The 23,155-nt window shown below is 39.3% G+C and overlaps 1 protein-coding gene across 2 annotated transcripts in view; it reads right to left on the bottom strand.

Moving 5' to 3' along the window:
- The window catches only part of LOC134813715 (furin-like protease kpc-1), a 28,940-nt gene that overhangs the window by 1,178 nt on the left and 4,607 nt on the right, over nt 1-23,155 (bottom strand). For both annotated transcript variants that reach the window (XM_063821573.1, XM_063821574.1), the window contains exons 4-18: nt 9,702-9,890; nt 7,967-8,063; nt 7,619-7,656; nt 6,902-6,981; nt 6,616-6,701; nt 6,209-6,381; nt 3,815-3,921; nt 3,392-3,497; nt 3,044-3,144; nt 2,841-2,933; nt 2,305-2,436; nt 1,943-2,079; nt 1,488-1,661; nt 1,255-1,347; nt 909-1,061 (exon numbers count right to left, since the gene is read on the bottom strand). In XM_063821573.1, coding sequence (XP_063677643.1) covers nt 909-1,061; nt 1,255-1,347; nt 1,488-1,661; nt 1,943-2,079; nt 2,305-2,436; nt 2,841-2,933; nt 3,044-3,144; nt 3,392-3,497; nt 3,815-3,921; nt 6,209-6,381; nt 6,616-6,701; nt 6,902-6,981; nt 7,619-7,656; nt 7,967-8,063; nt 9,702-9,890 — 1,759 coding nt within the window. The remainder of the gene's footprint in view (nt 1-908; nt 1,062-1,254; nt 1,348-1,487; nt 1,662-1,942; nt 2,080-2,304; nt 2,437-2,840; nt 2,934-3,043; nt 3,145-3,391; nt 3,498-3,814; nt 3,922-6,208; nt 6,382-6,615; nt 6,702-6,901; nt 6,982-7,618; nt 7,657-7,966; nt 8,064-9,701; nt 9,891-23,155) is intronic.

The following is a 23,155-nucleotide window of genomic DNA, read 5'->3' as shown; positions in this document are numbered from 1 at the left end:
GCAGGTACGTAATGGGGCAGGTACGTAATGGGGCAGGTACGTAATGGGGCAGGTAAGTAATGGGGCAGGTACGTAATGGGGCAGGTACGTAATGGGGCAGGTACGTAATGGGGCAGGTACGTAATGGGGCAGGTACGTAATGGGGCAGGTACGTAATGGGGCAGGTACGTAATGGGGCAGGTACGTAATGGGGCAGGTACGTAATGGGGCAGATACGTAATGGCCAATGGGGCAGGTACGTAATGGGGCAGGTACGTAATGGGGCAGGTACGTAATGGGGCAGGTACGTAATGGGGCAGGTACGTAATGGGGCAGATACGTAATAGGGCAGGTGCGTAATGGGGCAGGTACGTAATGGGGCAGGTACGTAATGGGGCAGGTACGTAATGGGGCAGGTACGTAATGGGGCAGGTACGTAATGGGGCAGGTACGTAATGGGGCAGGTACGTAATGGGGCAGGTACGTAATGGGGCAGGTACGTAATGGGGCAGGTACGTAATGGGGCAGGTACGTAATGGGGCAGGTACGTAATGGGGCAGGTACGTAATGGGGCAGGTACGTAATGGGGCAGGTACGTAATGGGGCAGGTACGTAATGGGGCAGGTACGCAATGGGGCAGGTACGTAATGGGGCAGGTACGTAATGGGGCAGGTACGTAATGGGGCAGGTACTTAATGGGGCAGGTACGTAATGGCGCAGGTATACGTCTGATGTTAGATAAACCAATTCTTTAACCTGGTCCTAACAGTAAACTTAAAAACTCTGATTCTGACTCAAACCTCATAGTAAACATCACATCTCTACTCACATCACTCTCAAGAAGGACAATAATAGTAAAGATAAGATAATATATTAGAGATAGTAACCATAGTTACTATGGTTACTATGGTTACTACGGTAGTACTGACCGTAGTTAAGGAAGAGTTGATCAGGACAGCTAGTACAGACATTGTAGTCAGTACAGGAGGCACACGTCACGTGACAAGGCAGACACATTGTTTTGGAGGTGTAATACCCGAACTCAGGACACTCCTCTACACATGTCTTGGATCCCGTGTCGTCTGTGGAGTGAGGGGGAGTTGAGGAGGGTACTGTAGCCCGAGTTAACTTTCAAAATCGCACAATTTTATAATACAGTGCAATTTTACAATACAGTACAATTTTATAATACAGTGCAAAAGTCATATTTTTTGAGTTTCCTTGTTTCTAATCTGCTGTTTTGAAGAACCTCTAACATAAATACATAAATCTTACCTGATGAAATTAGGGAAAAGTGTTCACATTGCTGTGTAGAGTTGGTTGTGTACTTTGTTCCGTACAATATCAGTTCCACGTACGTTAGCTCACCTGCCAACAACAACTATCAGCAATCAAAATTAATCTCTGGAACAAAAGTTAAACATTCTGCGAACAAAATAAATCGAGTCAAAAGCAATGACTATCAACCAAACTTTTAAAAAAAAGAAAAAAAAGGGGAATATTCTCACCGTCGCCCTTGCTCTCGATGGTAAGAGTCCACTGCCCAGGTGCAACCTCTCCCCACATCTGCACGGAAAGGAAACTCCACTTGAAGAAACCCTGGTTATTTGTGTCAGACGGCCGTTCTGTGAGCAGAGCTGACTCTGTTCCGGCTGGAGATTCTAGGATTATCTTGAGGGAACCTGGAACATTGAATTAATATATTATTACGATCAGAATTATCTAAGAGTTTCGTTTAATAATTATTATAAACCCTGTGAAGTGGAAAAAGGTCAAATGTTACTAAAAGGATAATTACAGCAATACATCACATTTGATTTATCAGAAAGCTTATTAAAGAATGTTGATTAAAGAATGCTTAGTAATGAATTTATAAATTCGTTACTAAGCATTCTTTAAAAAATTCAAAATCGGTATCCATTGTATATTGTCTATTTCCAAACTGTCGTACTCCTGCAAATACCTCTAAAATCGTGGTTGACACTCAGGACAACTTGGACATGTTCCAACACAGCGACCTCACGTGAGCTCCCTTTACAAGCGTCAGTTGTTATCCGTACCTCCAACTTCTGTCCCTCTTGTTTCCTGATCTGAGCGTTCCTGACAGCACAAACACTAATTATTCATTAATTACTAATTAATTACTAATTAAGAGTCAATTGGTGCTTGCTATCAGTCGAGCACGGCTCCATTATTATAGGCCTCGTAGAGATAATCTTTCTAGCTAGTCCGTGAGTGTGATTAGAGCAAACAAAAATGAAAAATAAACTAGCGTTGTCAAAAACAGAAGACAATGTTTGGTGCTATACTATGTCTTGTACTGACTCGTGAGCGAGAGATTGTCGGTCTGATACAATGGAACAAACATGTTGTTCTCCCACGTTGATCCAAGTTTTTGCAGTTTCAACCATTCTCAACGAGTCTAGAATTCCGAAGCCTATCTTGTTGTTGACCCGCCTGGCAGTAACATTTGATAAGTGCGTGATATTGTCACGTGATATTGTCACGTGATATTGTAACGTGATATTGTCACGTGATATTGTCACGTGATATTGTGCGTGATATTGTGCGTGATATTGTGCGTGATATTGTGCGTGATATTGTGCGTGATATTGTGCGTGATATTGTCACGTGATATTGTGCGTGATATTGTGCGTGATATTGTGATATATATTGTGCGTGATATTGTGATGCATACCACGGTGTTTTGATAGGGATTCCGCCATGTTCAAAATCTAGAATAATCGTCACAATGATAATCCATTCTGCGACAATTTTAATTTCGATAGGAAATCGAGACAATGGCTGAATGGAATGTAATATGTATCGTCTGGCTTTAATAAGAATGGTGTGTCGCTTACCTGCCAGCACCGTTAACATCAGAGTTGTCGTGAGTAGGATGAGTTGAGCTCTCGACAATAATGTGCTGTACATCCCTCCACCCTAACTCCGGACTGAAGGCAGATAATTGGTTTAATTGCTAATTAATTAGGGTGATGAACATTTAGTGATTTTGAAAACAGGGAGGTGTTAATTGGTAAATTGGCTGTTAGCGTTGACTAACTTGGCACTGAGAGCGAGTGCGATGACTCCTGCAGCTAGGGGCGCTGCAGCAGATGTACCGCCGTGCTGTTCAGTGCAACCTGAGTTCAGATCCGTGGTGGCCTGACGAATGTAGTTTTAATTTGTTATATTGATCAAACTTCTCCGGGTTAATTTTCTACGTTATTGCTATGGAGAGGAAAGTAGTGATGGATGAAGAAATATAGACGAGGGTTCTAGATCTTATAATAAAGAAATGTGACAGCCAACACAGGAACAAATGGGAATTGTACATGTTAGCAACTATGTGTACTAAAAATAGTTTTCTAAGGTTTTTATGCAGGGGAGTTTTCAGGCACTCGCTACTTACAATCCTGCGCTCGTTGTTGGTACCGGAACTGTATGCTGCCGCCAATGTAGCACTACATTCCTCAACATAAGCCGGTATTTGGCCCTTATCGTTAACCGCACTGATACTGTAAGGTACTGTCGTTACTTCCTTTACACTTTCTCCCGTAACGAAAGTGTAATAACAAACCTTTTTAATTTTTAACTTTTTAACTCAATTCTAAATTTTATCTGTTTCGTCACAGATGTGAAACAGTTTATCGTCGCGGAGATTTACTGGTAAGGCGACTAACAAAACGATTAACCAAACTAAAAGGTATAGAAGTCCAACCTTATGGTGTAGATGGAGCTGCAGTAACATTTGATAAGTGCGTGATATTGTCACGTGATATTGTCACGTGATATTGTCACGTGATATTGTCACTAAAAGATATAGCAGTCCAACCTTATGGTGTAGATGGAGCTGCAGTAACCATCACAGTTACAGTTATCCTTGTTTAAACCACCATTGCCGCTAGCCCACACGTATATTGAACCTTTTCCTTCCCTTCCCTGATAAGTCAGTTCATTAATATGTAAAGTAATAACAAGTGCTCGCCTCTTGTTCCATGGTAAGACTCTAAACTTTAAGACTCTAAGTTTTAAGAATTATTTTAGAGTTTCAAAAGGATTGCTTAGATCATTAACAAATTAAACACATGTTTGTTATGCCTGGGGACAACGAACTCCCTCTAGCCAGTCTTAAGCTAGTCGCCCTGAATCCTGATGAAACAATGAGCTGTCTGTAACATGAATCAATTAAGAAATATCATTAACTTAACTTATGCAACTACTACATAGCTATTCCAGTACATACAAGATTACTATTAACTTTAAGACCGTTTAGGCGTTTACGTCAGCATGATGAATCAATTCGAGTAAGATGTTGTAATATGGTATTTAGAGATATCTTTTAGGATATCTTAGTTTTAGTATAACGTTTAAGGGACGTAGAATTTAGTATGTGTTTCCGGGTATATAATAACCAATGTTTTATTATGTTCGTATTTGGGAGTTACACATTTTGAGTGTAAGTCGGTTGGCTGGCAGACCTGCTGTCAGACCTACTGTCTGGAATGAGCCGTCTGCTCACCTTTGCACCTGACTTACAGCCAGGCCTGTGGTTGGTCCTCGCGGACGCAGGGTGACTGCTAGTGGAGTGCTCATTGGCGAGACGGCGTGTCACGTGGTGCAAGCAGATGCGTTGTGCCGTCACGCAGTGTGGCGTGACGAGTTTTGAGAGTATACCCGGAGAGCCGGATGTGGAGAGCTCACTTCTTAGTTGCCCCTTAATCATTTGAAGGGATTCTAATTGACGATAGCCAGTCTGACTGAGCACTATCTTTTGTGATTAGACACGTCGAGTGATCTATAATCACGTCAATTGACTAGAGCTTGACTAGCATACACTAAACACTAGGAGACCTGAGGAACGGAGACAACCTGATCGTCTAGGATACAACGTTAGACTAGTTACGGATCTCATAAAACTCTTCAACCAGTAGAAGACGAGGAGATGCCCGGATAGGGAAGTACACTTACTTTTGGAATCTAGTTTCAGAACAGTAATGTCTTACTCGCATAGATAGACTTTCTATTTAGTACCTTACTTAGGTATAACACGTGTATCTTTCAGAACAGTACTGATAGGGATATTAGGATCTTTACTCGCAACACGAACCGTTCAGGGCTGCTTTAGTGGCGGAAACGTAGAAACTTTCGAATTTATTTTGACTTCTCTGTTTGCTTGTCAAGGACGTTTTAGAGATTCCGATACATCTCTATTTAATGATGAAGACTCAACACCAAAGACTCTACAACTTGGTGCAAGAGGGAAGTATTTGAAAGTTTTGGAAAGTTTTGAAAGATTTGTGGAAGTCAATTTCAGTTTTAACTTTAGGATTTTGAGGATTTAAATTTAATGCACAGGGTTAGGGCCGTGTATTTTATTTTGAGACTTGACTTATTTTTAAGTATTGGACTTTTGATGCGTGGGAGCATTAAAATTTGATTTATTGAAAAGGGCGATTATTTTATTGTTTTAAAATATTCGAAAAAAATTTTTGGGTAGAGATGTTGTAATATGGTATTTAGAGATATCTTTTAGGATATCTTAGTTTTAGTATAACGTTTAAGGGACGTAGAATTTAGTATGTGTTTCCGGGTATATAATAACCAATGTTTTATTATGTTCGTATTTGGGAGTTACACATTTTGAGTGTAAGTCGGTTGGCTGGCAGACCTGCTGTCAGACCTACTGTCTGGAATGAGCCGTCTGCTCACCTTTGCACCTGACTTACAGCCAGGCCTGTGGTTGGTCCTCGCGGACGCAGGGTGACTGCTAGTGGAGTGCTCATTGGCGAGACGGCGTGTCACGTGGTGCAAGCAGATGCGTTGTGCCGTCACGCAGTGTGGCGTGACGAGTTTTGAGAGTATACCCGGAGAGCCGGATGTGGAGAGCTCACTTCTTAGTTGCCCCTTAATCATTTGAAGGGATTCTAATTGACGATAGCCAGTCTGACTGAGCACTATCTTTTGTGATTAGACACGTCGAGTGATCTATAATCACGTCAATTGACTAGAGCTTGACTAGCATACACTAAACACTAAGAGAACGCGGTTTTCTATAAAGAATCTTCGTCCAGGTCTAGCATAAATTATAAAACTTATTGTATGGTAACTCTGTGACGGCTCTCCACAACCCGGTTTCAGACACGGTAGTCAGATCTTGGGCCTTCCAGCCCTTATGCAAAATTAATAATAATACGGAAGCTAGACAGCGGTATATCAAATGACTCACATATCTGACGCCGTCCTCAAATGCTTTCTTCACCAGGAGCCCTGGGCCGTCCATCTTTTTACCATCATCCACTGGCCCCCAGCTAGAGCTGTAAATATCAATCTTTTCTGTTTTAAACCTTAAAGCTTGAGCCTCCATGGAGTCCTCGACTTTGTTTTTTAGCATTCTTATTCCTGGAGTAATTGTGAGTTGTGTTAGAAATAAATTGTGATCAACAAATTACCAACTCATCTATTTTTGGTCGACATTCTGACAATCTAAAATGACAAACAAGCATGCTTCTGTGAACAATAACAAGCTGCGCGCGCCGCGCGTAAATTGTGCTTGCAGTGAAAAACGTCAACAAGAATACACTTGGCGCGTTCCATTCTCAATGAAAAAGTGACCACACTCGTCCCACTTAGCACCTGCAATTTTAGCGTTGTAAGCCACTCCAACGCCACAAACATCGTTCTTGCTTGCAGCTACCTGACCAGCACATCTTGTACCATGACTGAAATAAATTCGAACGATTATATTCCCAGACCGGGTAACCATATCCTTTTATTCGATCAATTTAACAATTCCAAACCTTAGTTTATTGATAAAAAGAAACCGAATCTGTCTAATAATAACATATAATATATATATATATAATCTAATAACACAACTTTTGAACTTTCAACAACAGAAAAGTATTGATATTGAACATACTCTACATCTTTGTCAGCCTGCGAGGGTATGGGTGTTGGATCGTCATCGTCATCCAAGAAATCCCAACTAACACTACCTGCCTAGAGAAAATAATATTCAAAACGTAAATAAGTTGGAAAAAACGTAAAAATGATGAGTATCAAGAAAATGAACACAACGTAAGAAAATCAATGCATGGTAATTAGAAAGAACCCGCATGAAATTATCTGGAATACAAAAATCAGAATACCGTACCTAGGTGAAATATTTACCCTATTGAATACCCTATTGTTTGGATTTGCGGGCGTGTAATACAGTAATGTACGTGTATTGGGAGGTAATTCCTGGAGTTGATACTATATCTAGGAATGTAGCTATATTGTTCGTTTACAGCAGGCATTTAAGAGGCTGGAGGATCATTTAAGAGGGGTACAATTTCGGGGGTGTAGGCATGTAAGTATGCGGGGAGATTTGATACCTAAGAATGTATTGGGTTCAAATACGTGGTAATGACAAATGATTAGGTAAGTATCCCAAAATACGTTTAATGCTCCCCTTCAAAAATTGGGCCGTATTAGATAATAGCCGTACAAATTGTTAGCGGCTTTGATGTGAAAATGTCGCTCAAGACTGGTAAACTTAGTAATCGTCGGGACGTGACACGAGATTACACAGGGCTTCTGGTTGGTTGGGTTTAGGCACGTGAGTGGTGTAAGTGGCTGTGATTGGTTTACTCACATAGTTATCCTTGATGTCTGGATGCGTGTGTTCAACCCCTGGAGATAAATAGGTCACGCCAGTGTAACACCGCCACTCCTCACAGCGTGTTTTAACCATATAATATTGTGTGCAATACCCGTAATAAGACTTATATTATATACTCAATACTTATATACTTATAAAGGAAACAGACAACATCCTTTTAGAAAGACCACTTAGCGAGACCTTTTATTTCATTTTCATTTCATAACTGAGCTAGACGCCATAAAAACAGACACATCAACTGTAACCAATCAATAACCCCGACCACACACAGACACACTCGTATTATATGTAATATATATTTGTTATATAAATATTATTTACCATCGTCGAGGATAGCTACGATTACACCTTGCCCTGTTATATTGTTCGCCCAAACCGGCAGTACGTTCAGGTCCTTTCCGTACACTTCTCTGTTGTACTGCAAGATAAAGGGTGAAAGGATTTGAACTTTAAACAATTGTGGGTTAGTAATGAAACTTCTCCGTCAATATCAACTAAGATCAGACAATATGTTAATAAGAACTAGACTTTCATTGAACATGAGTTCGTTTTAGACAGAAATTTTGATACATTCCGAGTGATTTTAAAGAATGTAACCGACAATGTTGGTTACACTTCAACAATATTGCAAAGTACTGAATATTTAAAGTCATGTGCAAAACCGACTTGAACACACAGAAATATTCGGAAGACTTTGAAGAGCTCCCGGTTTAACTACTTCATATCACCTTGTTTTTAACCTAACCGCTGTCCTGAGATTGTGATTGGTTCGCATCATCACATTAAAACGTTACAACTAACCCTTGTGAGCATTCCAGCTCTCCAACCCTAATTCAGGACCCATTCTAAACCCTCTAAACCCTCGCTAAACTAAACACACCCACAGAGATTTTGAATAAATTAACTTTCCCCAAAGCTATAATTTGTAGGGCGTGATATCGGCGAGCTGCACATATGCTGACTTTATAAAGGAGTACAATAACAGCCGCTGGAGAGGGAGTTTAATAAGCTGGATACAAATTCAATACCAGTGACGTCATGAATAGAGTACATACGGGGGATATTCAATTTACAACTTTAATGATACTAATTACTGATATATATATATATATATACATATTTGTGTAGTAGTACACCTCCCCGCTGATGGATATAGACTATAGAGGTGTACTTACATTGTAGAGTTAGAGAGATACTCACTGGGTTCTCGCTGAGTAGCGTAGTAAGTTTTGTTAGTTTTAGTGTGATTATAGTGTGATTCCTTAAGTGATTATTAGTTTGATTATATTGTGATTATAGTGTGATTATAAGAATGATTATAGTGTTATGCATTAGTGTCTTAGTTAATGTTATGAGTACTATCAAGTATTTTATATTTACTGACGGTATCATTCAGTATTTTTTGTCAAGTATTTAAATAAGGTAAACAATTATAATACAGTAAAATCCCCTTTTTACCGCGGAGAGGCGGAGTTTGAGGGAAAGTAAACAGCCGCGGTAAATCGAGGTTTGCGGTAAATCGGGGTTACGGTAAATCGGGGTTACGTTTGTTCACATCATGTAAATTAAGCCCTATTTGGGGGAAGGAAAAGGAAGAAATCGGGCCGCAGTAAATCGTGGTTTTTCTACATATAATAAAACCTGTAAACCGAACATGACCCAAAGTCAAAATCGTGCATCACGATGCGAAATCCTTTTAAGAGGAAATATGTTAAGGGATGATATGACGGAAATAACGGGAACGACCGGCATATTTATTTAAACAATGATTCTGGGATTTGATTTATAACGTCAATACTAAGAGTGAAGGAGTACGTTAATTATAAGGTAAACATTAGAGAATACGCAGAAAATAATGTTTAAAATATATCAGTTCCACATATTAATTCTCGCTCATTTAACATTGATTCCCCACTGTTTATATCCATTTTGATTTCAGTACTAAGGCACCAACTTATGGTTAGGCAGATCACAACATGTTATTCTCTCGTGGGCTGTAGGCCCAACCCCTCCTTTTTCTTGAATAACAAATACTAAATACTTAGCAAATACTTACCAAATGCCATTGTCGAGTGAAGATGGGGTCGTTAAACGTCGCTGCCAGAGCGTTCAATCCCTGCACGTCAGCAGATCGTCTGTTACCGCTCGGTGGCTCCCTGGCTGAGCTGCCACCTCGTGGCTCCCTTGCCGAGCTGCCACCTCTTTTCACTCTTACTTTGGGGACTGATACCTCCGCTTCCAGCACCTGGAGTTGAAATATAGGTTATACATCAAACCAGGAAATTGAGGTGTTATAGTTTTTGAAAATGTGAAAAAAGTAAGAAATTCATAATCATTGAGGACAAGGAAGTTCTAGAATAAATTTAGCATTTAAATGCAGTATTCTACAGTAGAACCACGATTTACCGCGGAATTTTGGGAAAGGAAACAGACGCGGTAAATCAGGGTTTGCGGTAAATCGGGGTTTTACTGTACATTTATTTATGAGCACGAAAGAAATATTAAAGCTGCTATCCCTTTTTCTTGGTTTCTTAATTTATTGGTAGGTATATAATGTAACCTTGACACTCAGTTCATTACCATCATAAATATGTAACATGATTTCATATGTTTAATTTGTCAATATGTTAAATCTCATATTCAAGTCATGGGTTGGTGTTAACAGGGTCAAAAGATAACCATGACTAAAGCAAGCGTCATTCTAGAACTCTAGAAGAAACTGAGAAAGAAAGCTATGAGGGAATACAACATATTAATGGTAAAATGTAATTTCAATTCAACAGCCAAATTCTTATCTTAAAATCAGATTATTACATTATTTTTGAATAAGAACGATGATAAGCTGACAAATTTTGAGATTCCTAACAATATTGAATTACCCGAATACCATTGTTCCGGAATGAATGATGATTAAATTCTAAACCTAAACTGACATACCTATAAATACCTTACATTTCCTCCCAACATCATGTTACACATAAATTCTGCAAACAATTACACAAATCTTCAAGAAGGCCAAGGCTTAAAGTACTTCTAATTACCCCAAGCTATGCATATTAATTATGCATCATTACTCATTATGTATGCAACACACGGTCACGTACCATACCATATATCCCCCTAGACAACATTATTTCGTGAACTTATCCGAGTGTGGTGAAATTGAGCGCCTCAACAAAATACATGACTTAATACATTTGGATTTCAACACGTTAGAGGCTGAGCTCTGATGTATTATTATAACTGTATAGAATATATTATAAGAGTATTGCAGGACTGGGGAGTACGTAATGCAACATGGTATCATCTCCACACTGTAGTAGTATACAATACTGTGTATCCTACTACTACTGTTGTATCCTACAACTGTTGTATCCTACACCAAGTGTTGTAACTTGTATCCTACAACTATAGTATCCTACACATCTGTAATATACTACACCAAGTGTTGTAACTTGTATCCTACAACTAAAGTATCCTACACCAAGTGTTGTAACTTGTATCCTACAACTAAAGTATCCTACACCAAGTGTTGTATCCTACTACTACTGTTGTATCCTACAACTAAAGTATCCTACGACAGCTGCAGTATCCTACACCAAGTGTTGTATCCTACTACTACTGTTGTATCCTACAACTAAAGTATCCTACAACTATTATAGTATCCTACACCAAGTGTTGTATCCTACTGCTACTGTTGTATCCTACAACTATAGTATCCTACAACAGCTGCAGTATCCTACACCAAGTGTTGTATCCTACTACTACTGTTGTATCCAGTGTGATCCTACTACTACTGTTGTATCCTACAACTATAGTATCCTACAACAGCTGCAGTATCCTACACCAAGTGTTGTATCCTACTACTACTGTTGTATCCTACAACTAAAGTATCCTACAACAGCTGCAGTATCCTACACCAAGTGTTGTATCCTACAAATAAAAGACTGCAACGACTACACAGTACACACTGGTACATTACGCTAGTTGAGATAGCAGACGTTACAGGCCAGGACAGTGGTGTGATATTGGACGGTAGCTCTGCTTGATGTGGCGCGGAATGTGTGATATATGTGTGTGTGTGGTAATAGTTCAGGTCGTGCTCGTGGTGGAGTATTTGAAGTATGCAGAGAGAGAGAGAGAAGGAGAGAGGAGAGCAAGCTATCAGTTGGTGTAGAAACTTAAAATGTAGTATGCTCCTTTCTTCTGATGAATTATAAGATCATAGTTCGTTATTTGACAGGCTATTTGTAATTTGTCACTGTGACCATTATTACAGCACATCATATTGTAGAGACGGGTTCTGCTGAGAGAGCTTAGTAATTTAATTTAAACGGCCAGCCTGTAACCTGAGTATTTAATGAGTGAATAGTCAGTATTATATAATGAATAACTGAGTAACGTACTGAGTATCACCTCACCACATACCCCAAGCTGGCCCTTGAATTTCTGTTGAAAGCAAAAAATTTGGAGATTCTGATGGAAAAAAGTTGGTTTGGGCTACCAAGGTCAAGCTTCAAGGAGCGGCCATTAACAATCAGTTGGCTGAAATTCATGTCTAAGATGTCTCATTAATAAAAAATGCGTCCAAAACAAGCACGATATAAAGATACCGGAAAGCCGGCACGGTTTCCTATAGAGTCACCAATTAAACGCCATGTTTCTAGATCTTTCCATCGGTAGTTCTTGTAAAACGGAAAATACTTCGGATTCCTTATTGACATGACTCAATAATCAATATATGACTCAATATAATATGACTCAATGATAGACAATTTACAATTTTAATTCACGAAAATAAGCAAGTTTAAAGACTGTAATTTAGAATTGTTGAGTTTGTGGCAGCGTTATTCCGATAACTTGTCGGTTCATCACACACCCAGCAAACTTATAAATTATTCATTTAACCCCTATTACGTAAAGATGATGTTATTTAAAAGGCAAGTAAATAACAATATTAATGTACATCAGAGTGTCTGCTTTTCCCAGAACCCACCCCGATTCCCCGAAACCGCACAGTTTATCCTATATTTGAGATCAGTTATTTTCTTTGTAGATGTACCCACCATAACGGCTGTAAATTAACGTAAAAGGTAAGATTGGATGTTAGAAGCAGACTGTGTTCTGTGCTGCTTCATACAGTGCTTTGTAGACGAGATAACTCAGATATTACAGCAGATGACGGAATTACCGGGGATGGTCGTGGTGTTTTGGGATAGGATTTTGTGATATCTGTACTCTCAGATCTTACTGGCTGATACGACCAGAAAACATTCAGCTTTCTTTATTTTACCTTAATAATGAAGGAGTTATCCTCTTACATCATCCCAAATTATCTCACAATTTCAAAATATTTATAATTTAATAATGACGGTTTCAACATTTTTACTGTCTTGTTTACTGTCATTTCTGAGTTGTCTAGCCTACAAACAGAGGCAACATGTAAGTGCGGCGAAATTTATATATAAATATTATAAAAATATTATATAAATATTAAACATAATATATATTATATTTAGTCACGTTTTATCTTAAATTTCTTTGTCGGAAGATCTCAAATTTACTTGACACTAAAGTTTAATATTTTGACTACAATAGAATTGTCTGAATCTTTCATTCAGTATAGTCATGTTATGTATAGTCTTGTAATGTATAGTCAAGTTCAGTATAGTCAAGTTATGTATAATCACATGTATAGTCAAGTTAAATAACACTGACACTCAAACCAACATCGGCACAGTTTGCAGCGCTTGAGAAACGATTGTCATTATTTTAATATTTCTAAGGAGTCTAAGGCTCTAAGCTATTTTTAAGCCGCTCTTATGTTGTCTAATGATAGAGTCTATCACATTTTAGTATCTCATTGTAACAATTTTAGATACATAACGTTACACAGGCTAACAATAAATTCGCACGTGTATTTTTAATATTCTTATTAAACACTCGCGAATATTTTTATCTTTTATCAAAACCCGTTTGTATTTTTATCTCATATAATATATTTATTTTCCTCCCACACCGTACCAGTGACAAACGTGTGATTCCAGGATTAGGTAGGTAGAAAATAGAAAATCTCATTGTATCATCGTATTTTGTGGGGGTATAATGGCGTACAAACACACAAAGCTACCCTCCAGGCGAGTTATTATCCTCATTACAGCTACCCTCCTGTCGAGCTATTATCCTCATTGTAGCTTCATTAACGGCACTTATTGTGTAGCCTCTCCGAGCGGGAGAGTGGCGTTATTATCACGACCGCACCTCCCACCCTCTCTCATTGTTCATAACAAACCACTGACAAGAGTACAGTCACGTGGTGCATTATAGGTCACGTGGTATATTAACATATTATAGGTTATGTGCAGAATCAGATACGTGCAAGACGTTTGATTGGCTGGACGGTCTAACGCGTCAAATTGATTTGATTGAATGGTTTTTATAATCAGTCGATAAGATGTTAAATATTGAGTATGTGTTATACTGGTGTAAAGTAAAAATCAACACTGTCGCTGGTGGGTTTTGTTGGAGCCAAGTTAAAGCCAAGTTAAAGTCAAGTTAAAGCCAAGTTAAAGCCAAGTTAAAGCCAAGTAAAGTCGGTGAATATTGGATAGCTTTGTCTGCAAACACCCAATTTATTTAATGAACAGTATATTAGAACCTGAAAGAAACAAATGATAAACAGCCTCTCCCAACAAGAACTATAAGTCCTGTTGATGTTAACAGTCAACATTTTTGTCTATTACAACAAAACATTTCCTTCCCATACTACGGAAATCCACTGAAATATGTAGTAGTGTTGAAAGTTATAACCTGCTCAGGCTCAAGTAACTTTAATACTTAGCTTTTATTCAAGATATTTTATTTTTTTATTTATTCAAGATAATAAAATCTTTTAGATTTATGTCACTTATGATGGCTCCGGCTGAAAGTACTATGACTCATTTTATCTAGAAGATTGTAGTTTCATTGCTTCTGAAGTAGCTATCAGTTCGCCGGTCAATGTTGGGTATAATACTCTTATAATAAAATAAATATTATTCCCCATCTATTTGCTGTAAAATGTCGAGGATCATGCCAGAGTCTCCACAGTTCTATTAATAGCCGCGCTAGTGTCCCTGTCTCCACAGTTCTATTAATAGCCGCGCTAGTGTCCCTGTCTCCACAGTTCTATTAATAGCAGCGCTAGTGTCCCTGTCTCCACAGTTCTATTAATAGCCGCGCTAGTGTCCCTGTCTCCACAGTTCTATTAATAGCAGCGCTAGTGTCCCTGTCTCCACAGTAGCAGCGCTAGTGTCCCTGTCTCCACAGTTCTATTAATAGCAGCGCTAGTGTCCCTGTCTCCGCAGTTCTATTAATAGCAGCGCTAGTGTCCGTGTCTCCACAGTTCTATTAATAGCAGCGCTAGTGTCCCTGTCTCCACAGTTCTATTAATAGCAGCGCTAGTGTCCCTGTCTCCACAGTTCTATTAATAGCAGCGCTAGTGTCCCTGTCTCCACAGTTCTATTAATAGCAGCGCTAGTGTCCCTGTCTCCACAGTTCTATTAATAGCAGCGCTAGTGTCCCTGTCTCCACAGTTCTATTAATAGCCGCGCTAGTGTCCCTGTCTCCACAGTTCTATTAATAGCAGCGCTAGTGTCCCTGTCTCCAGGTAGACATCTCTCATATAATCATATGAGAAGCAATGCTGAATGCATGGTAGAGCGCAGCAAGGCCGACCGAGATGAAGCTATTTGTCTATGTTACTGAAGGAAGTTGGGACAAACTCTAAAGAGGAACTGCGAACCCTGATGCGGGACAGGGATATTTGGAGGGGTTATCTGGCGTAGATCGGACTTAGTTCTGACCTAGTAGTAGTAGTAGTAGTAGTAGTAGTAGTAGTAGTAGTAGTAGTAGTAGTAGTAGTAGTAGTAGTAGTAGTAGTAGTAGTAGTAGTAGTAGTAGAAGTAGTAGTAGTAGTAGTAGTAGTAGAAGTAGTAGTAGTAGTAGTAGTAGTAGTAGTAGTAGTAGTAGTAGTAGTAGTAGTAGTAGTAGTAGTAGTAGTAGTAGTAGTAGTAGTAGTAGTAGTAGTAGTAGTAGTAGTAGTAGTAGTAGTAGTAGTAGTAGTAGTAGTAGTAGTAGTAGTAGTAGTAGTAGTAGTAATAGTAGTAGTAGTAGTAGTAGTAGAAGTAATAGTAGTAGTAGTAGTAGTAACTAGTAGTAGTAGTAGTAGTAGAAGTAGTACTGTAGTAGTAGTACTTTTAATATTTTCCATCCTTGAATACAGAGAGTACTTTGTTGCTTTGAATCGCAGGAGTGGCTTTTCAAATCCTACGGACGTCTGCACTCTAACACTCTGCTTTAAGTAGTTAGCTAGTTTATACGATAGTAGTAGTAGTATAGTATATATAGTAGTAGTATACACACACATACACACATAAACCCGTTACTCGACACTACATATCAGCATTATCTCAATTTAACGCAAGACAATGGCTCACACCACACTCCACCACACTAGTGACATATCGGTAGTAAATATATTGTACATTAGATTATATAGATAGACAACAATAGGTACAGGTGACAAAGGAGAGTGGCGCTTCTTGCAAGGAAGATATTGTGATTTTGTGAAACCAGCTGCACTTCAAGAATTCTACTCAGATAATTTACATTTATATTTTAAATACCATGGGGGTGTGAGGGAGGATGTAAGCAGATTTGGTGGATTGATCTACAATTCTATAATTTATGGAGAGGTGGAAGATTGTCAACAAATGCCCCCACCGCTTCCCAGTTCCTCGAATAATACTAAAATATGTGCCGATAATGATGTCGGTGAAGATAAGTTACGTAATAGTGGGACATATTATAAACAATAGGGCTTCATAGTACTCCGCGACCATTCCCAGGCCATATTGTTGGTTGACAGATTCGTCAATTGTCTGTCAGATCTAATTGCAGATCCTAGTGCGAATTACGTAAATTAATATTTGAGTAGTGTGCCAAAAGAGAACGTAATTCGTGCCACTTTAATCGGTATGTTGAGCCTAATATTACACAGCAACATATTCCAACCATGACAATGTTTTCAGAGTGGGATGGTAAATGTTTATTTTACTTACAACATAACATACTAACTCGATAATCTGGCGTAATAATTTACCAGAGCCTTAGAGCCTACTTTAGAGCCTACTTTAGAGCCTACTTTAGAGCCTACCTTAGAACCTACTTTAGAGCCTACTTTAGAGCCTACTTTAGAGCCTACTTTAGAGCCTACCTTAGAGCCTACTTTAGAGCCTACTTTAGAGCCTACTTTAGAGCCTACTTAGAGCCTACTTTAGAGCCTACTTTAGAGCCTACTTTAGAGCCTACTTTAGAGCCTACTTTAGAGCCTACTTTAGAGCCTACTTTAGAGCCTACTTTAGAGCCTACTTTAGAGCCTACTTTAGAGCCTACTTTAGAGCCTACTTTAGAGCCTACTTTAGAGCCTACTTTAGAGCCTACTTTAGAGCCTACTTTAGAGCCTACTTTAGAGCCTACTTTAGAGCCTACTTTAGAGCCTACTTTAGAGCCTACTTTAGAGCCTACTTTAGAGCCTACTTTAGAGCCTACTTTAGAGCCTACTTTAGAGCCTACTTTAGAGCCTACTTTAGAGCCTACTTTAGAGCCTACTTTAGAGCCTACTTTAGAGCCTACTTTAGAGCCTACTTTAGAGCCTACTTTAGAGCCTACTTTAGAGCCTACTTTAGAGCCTACTTTAGAGCCTACTTTAGAGCCTACTTTAGAGCCTACTTTAGAGCCTACTTTAGAGCCTACTTTAGAGCCTACTTTAGAGCCTACTTTAGAGCCTACTTTAGAGCCTACTTTAGAGCCTACTTTAGAGCCTACTTTAGAGCCTACTTTAGAGCCTACTTTAGAGCCTACTTTAGAGCCTACTTTAGAGCCTACTTTAGAGCCTACTTTAGAGCCTACTTTAGAGCCTACTTTAGAGCCTACTTTAGAGCCTACTTTAGAGCCTACTTTAGAGCCTACTTTAGAGCCTACTTTAGAGCCTACTTTAGAGCCTACTTTAGAGCCTACTTTAGAGCCTACTTTAGAGCCTACTTTAGAGCCTACTTTAGAGCCTACTTTAGAGCCTACTTTAGAGCCTACTTTAGAGCCTACTTTAGAGCCTACTTTAGAGCCTACTTTAGAGCCTACTTTAGAGCCTACTTTAGAGCCTACTTTAGAGCCTACTTTAGAGCCTACTTTAGAGCCTACTTTAGAGCCTACTTTAGAGCCTACTTTAGAGCCTACTTTAGAGCCTACTTTAGAGCCTACTTTAGAGCCTACTTTAGAGCCTACTTTAGAGCCTACTTTAGAGCCTACTTTAGAGCCTACTTTAGAGCCTACTTTAGAGCCTACTTTGGAGCCTACTTTAGAGCCTACTTTGGAGCCTACATTAGAGCCTACTTTAGAGCCTACTTTAGAGCCTACTTTAGAGCCTACTTTAGAGCCTACTTCAGAGCCTACTTTGGAGCCTACTTTAGAGCCTACTTTGGAGCCTACTTTAGAGCCTACTTTGGAGCCTACTTTAGAGCCTACTTTGGAGCCTACTTTAGAGCCTACTTTGGAGCCTACTTTAGAGCCTACTTTAGAGCCTACTTTAGAGCCTACTTTAGAGCCTACTTTAGAGCCTACTTTAGAGCCTACTTTAGAGCCTACTTTAGAGCCTACTTTAGAGCCTACTTTAGAGCCTACTTTAGAGCCTACTTTAGAGCCTACTTTAGAGCCTACTTTAGAGCCTACTTTAGAGCCTACTTTAGAGCCTACTTTAGAGCCTACTTTAGAGCCTACTTTAGAGCCTACTTTAGAGCCTACTTTAGAGCCTACTTTAGAGCCTACTTTAGAGCCTACTTTAGAGCCTACTTTAGAGCCTACTTTAGAGCCTACTTTAGAGCCTACTTTAGAGCCTACTTTAGAGCCTACTTTAGAGCCTACTTTAGAGCCTACTTTAGAGCCTACTTTAGAGCCTACTTTAGAGCCTACTTTAGAGCCTACTTTAGAGCCTACTTTAGAGCCTACTTTAGAGCCTACTTTAGAGCCTACTTTAGAGCCTACTTTAGAGCCTACTTTAGAGCCTACTTTAGAGCCTACTTTAGAGCCTACTTTAGAGCCTACTTTAGAGCCTACTTTAGAGCCTACTTTAGAGCCTACTTTAGAGCCTACTTTAGAGCCTACTTTAGAGCCTACTTTAGAGCCTACTTTAGAGCCTACTTTAGAGCCTACTTTAGAGCCTACTTTAGAGCCTACTTTAGAGCCTACTTTAGAGCCTACTTTAGAGCCTACTTTAGAGCCTACTTTAGAGCCTACTTTAGAGCCTACTTTAGAGCCTACTTTAGAGCCTACTTTAGAGCCTACTTTAGAGCCTACTTTAGAGCCTACTTTAGAGCCTACTTTAGAGCCTACTTTAGAGCCTACTTTAGAGCCTACTTTAGAGCCTACTTTAGAGCCTACTTTAGAGCCTACTTTAGAGCCTACTTTAGAGCCTACTTTAGAGCCTACTTTAGAGCCTACTTTAGAGCCTACTTTAGAGCCTACTTTAGAGCCTACTTTAGAGCCTACTTTAGAGCCTACTTTAGAGCCTACTTTAGAGCCTACTTTAGAGCCTACTTTAGAGCCTACTTTACAGCCTACTTTAGAGCCTACTTTAGAGCCTACTTTAGAGCCTACTTTAGAGCCTACTTTAGAGCCTACTTTACAGCCTACTTTAGAGCCTACTTTAGAGCCTACTTTAGAGCCTACTTTTCATCTCCTAATTTATATAACATGGTCACCATAAAAAACCACCACGAGGCCTAGAGTCACAAATCACCATTTTTACACGCAGGATAACTGGTCGACATTGTAGTGTTTCTTTCACCAACTTACCGGTCGATTACCACATGACTGGTCGATTACCACGTGATTACCACGTGACTGGTTTCTGTTACAAGGTTTTCCGGGACGGCTTCCTTAAAGTGAGTTACTAAGTTAGTGACCTGTGACACATAATTAAAATACGGTGTATTTAGAGTTTAGACAATACACCCGTAGGTTGTAACGTTGAAGGGCACTGGTTACATGTTGCCTATCAACATGAGTTCATATGGTTGGTATTTCATATATTATGCAACCTCACAAAGAATATTTTGACTGTAAATTTCATTCTTAATAAATACGTACACCACCATTCTTAAATCAGTGTCAGATCCAATGAATAAGGACATTCCTTATCAAATTGAAGTAACTTGAAGTGCAAATTGATCACAGAGCTTTAAGTACAGGCTTACTTTGTCGCCCCTTACCTAATCACCTCCTAGTTCCAGTTTCACGGATAGTTCAGGGGATCTATTTACATTACCTGCCCGTGTCTTGTTATTTGGCTGACTGAGCAGATGAGATCATGACTAAAGTTTTAAGCTAGTCGAACCTACATACTGAATTGTTAACTGAACCTTCCATGCGTACTGAAAAGGAACCTTAAGAAATTAGGACGGGGAGAAAAGGTATTTCATATTGCTGATAGCTAATTAAATTGACTTACATTTAAAAAACTAAATCGCCAATGAAAATTAAAGACTGAAGACTCAATTTCGAGATTGTAACTTTGAATGACAGCTAGCCGCTAGGCTGTTCCAATGAATATTTATCAAACACTCGCAATGACAAACGTTATAAATAGTTATTATGCTTTTAGTGTTTATCGTCACTACTTTAACAAGAATTCTTAGCGTTATCAATTTACAGTAATGGGGCACAGCAGTGTCCAAAAGCGTTATACGTTCTAAATAGTGGAACATACGAACAACGTTATGGGTATTATCCGCACAGTTGGCGTATTATTATAGAGGTCAATTACTCATGAAGCAGGGTATAGGACACGAGGGCGGAAGTCACGAAGGCGGAGGACCTAAGGGACTTCCGCCCTCGTGACTGGTTACCATGAAGCAGTTTCAAAGCTTCGACTATAATTTGAAGTTCGCTTCATAAATTCACTAGATTTCAAGTTCAGGGAGTGACAACCTCACACAGAATATTGAACGATATTCACTGCATTGTACGATAATAATTATAATATCTACTTTAATTAATTAATGAATTACTAATACCACAACAGTATACAGCTAGTTTACACTTATAGCTGGTGTCTGCAGCTGACCCTCCTAATTTGCTAGGTACACTAATTAACTAATTAACTAATTAACTAATCAATTAATGAATTACTTAAAACACAACAGCTAGTTTACACTTTACAGGTGGTGTCTGCAGCTGACCCTCCTAATTTGGTAGGCAGACTGTCCACTTCCGTCCAAGTAACGGGGGCTTGTTATATTAACAGGTAATAAATATTACTCATACCGTACCAGGTACTACACTTGTATTGTACTACACAAGGTAACTAACGAAGGTTTGTTATATTAACAGGTAATAAATATTACTCATACCGTACCAGGTACTACACTTGTATTGTACTACACAAGGTAACTAACGAGGGTTTGCTATATTAACAGGTAATAAATATTACTCATACCGTACCAGGTACTACACTTGTATTGTACTACAGAAGGTAACTAACGAGGGTTTGCTATATTAACAGGTAATAAATATTACTCATACCGTACCAGGTACTACACTTGTATTGTACTACACAAGGTAACTAACGGGGGCTTGTTATATTAACAGGTAATAAATATCACTCATACTGTACCTGGTACTACACTTGTATTGTACTACACAAGGTAACTAACGAGGGTTTGCTATATTAACAGGTAATAAATATTACTCATACCGTACCAGGTACTACACTTGTATTGTACTACAGAAGGTAACTAACGAGGGTTTGCTATATTAACAGGTAATAAATATTACTCATACCGTACCAGGTACTACACTTGTATTGTACTACACAAGGTAACTAACGAGGGTTTGTTATATTAACAGGTAATAAATATTACTCATACCGTACCAGGTACTACACTTGTATTGTACTACACAAGGTAACTAACGAGGGTTTGTTATATTAACAGGTAATAAATATTACTCATACCGTACCAGGTACTACACTTGTATTGTACTACAGAAGGTAACTAACGAGCAGGGACAAAAGGATTTCGCGGCATGTACGAAACCGCGAAATTTCCCATTCTCCGCGACAAATCGCGATTTTTTACGTTTTCCGCGACAGATCGCGAAATTTCCCATTCTCCGCGACAAATCGCGATTTTTTCAGTCCTCCGCGAAAAATCGCGCATTTTCCTTTAAATCTGAAGACCAAATTTGTGCATTTTCCTTTAAATCTGAGGACCAAGTTTGCGTATTTCCATAAAATCTGCGGGCCAAATGTCACGTTTTCTACAAGTATTAAGTATAATATGAAACTAATCACATTTACAGCCTTCCGTGAGTTCCGATTGTAGGTACATTCTCGATACGTACCTCTTAGTCTTAAGGCGGAGCTTCCGAGCTTCCGGAGCTTCCGAGCTCGTATTGCGAAGGGAAGGCCTGCCTTCCGAGATCGCATTACAAGGGGAGCCCTCGAGTCCAAAATCGTGTATCGAAGCGTATGTGACCTTTGAAAACCGAAAAAAATATTTTCGGCTCATAATGATCAGGGTAGCATGAAACATGAACAAAACTAGTTTCCAGAAAAACTTTGAAAAATGTTGACTTAGAAAATTTTCTGTCCGAGTCATTCTCGATACGTACCTCTGAAGGCGGAGCTTCCGCTTCCGAGCTCGTATTGCGAAGGGGAGGCCTGCCTTCCGAGATCGCATTACAAGGTCCAAAATCGAGTCCAAAATCGTGTATCGAAGGGTATGTGTGACCTTTGAAAACCGAAAAAATATTTTCGGCTCATAATGATCAGGGTAGCATGAAACATGAACAAAAGTAGTTTCCAGAAAAACTTTGAAAAATTTTGACTTAGAAAATTTTCTGTCCGAGTCATTCTCGATACGTACCTCTGAAGGCGGAGCTGCCGCTTCCGAGCTCGTATTGCGAAGGCCAAGGGGAGGTCTGCCTTCCGAGATCTTATATCGAAGTTGACCAGTAGACATATAAAACTTGACCAGACGACATAAAGTTGACCAGTAGACATATAAAACTTGACCAGACGACATAAAGTTGACCAAACGACATATAAAACTTGACCAGACGACATAAAGTTGACCAGACGACATAAAGTTGACCAGTAGACATAAAAAACTTGACCAAACGACATAAAGTTGACCAGAAGACATACAATGGATTAAGAAATCGAACAGTATGTTATATCAGTGTTGTTATTGAATCGTCACTTGTCAGATATTTCGTCATAGTTATTCGCTTGGTATTGTATTCGCTTGTTATAATGCATGGACCGCTTTGTCAAACGGCCTGCCGACAAACCGGCTGGACCTTCGTCTAGCAAACGCTCGAAACAGGCTAAACAGGGCAATGTAACAGCTTCCACGAGAGTGGCTGAATTTGGCAAATCATCGTTTTATGCTGACAATGGGAAGCTATTTTGTA

The sequence above is a fragment of the Bolinopsis microptera genome, chromosome 4 (assembly GCF_026151205.1).
Source record: "Bolinopsis microptera isolate Bmic1 chromosome 4, MBARI_Bmic_1.0, whole genome shotgun sequence".
NCBI lineage: Eukaryota > Metazoa > Ctenophora > Tentaculata > Lobata > Bolinopsidae > Bolinopsis > Bolinopsis microptera.
The sequence above is the reverse complement of the archived record's forward strand: the minus strand, read 5'-3'. Positions and strand labels throughout refer to the sequence as shown.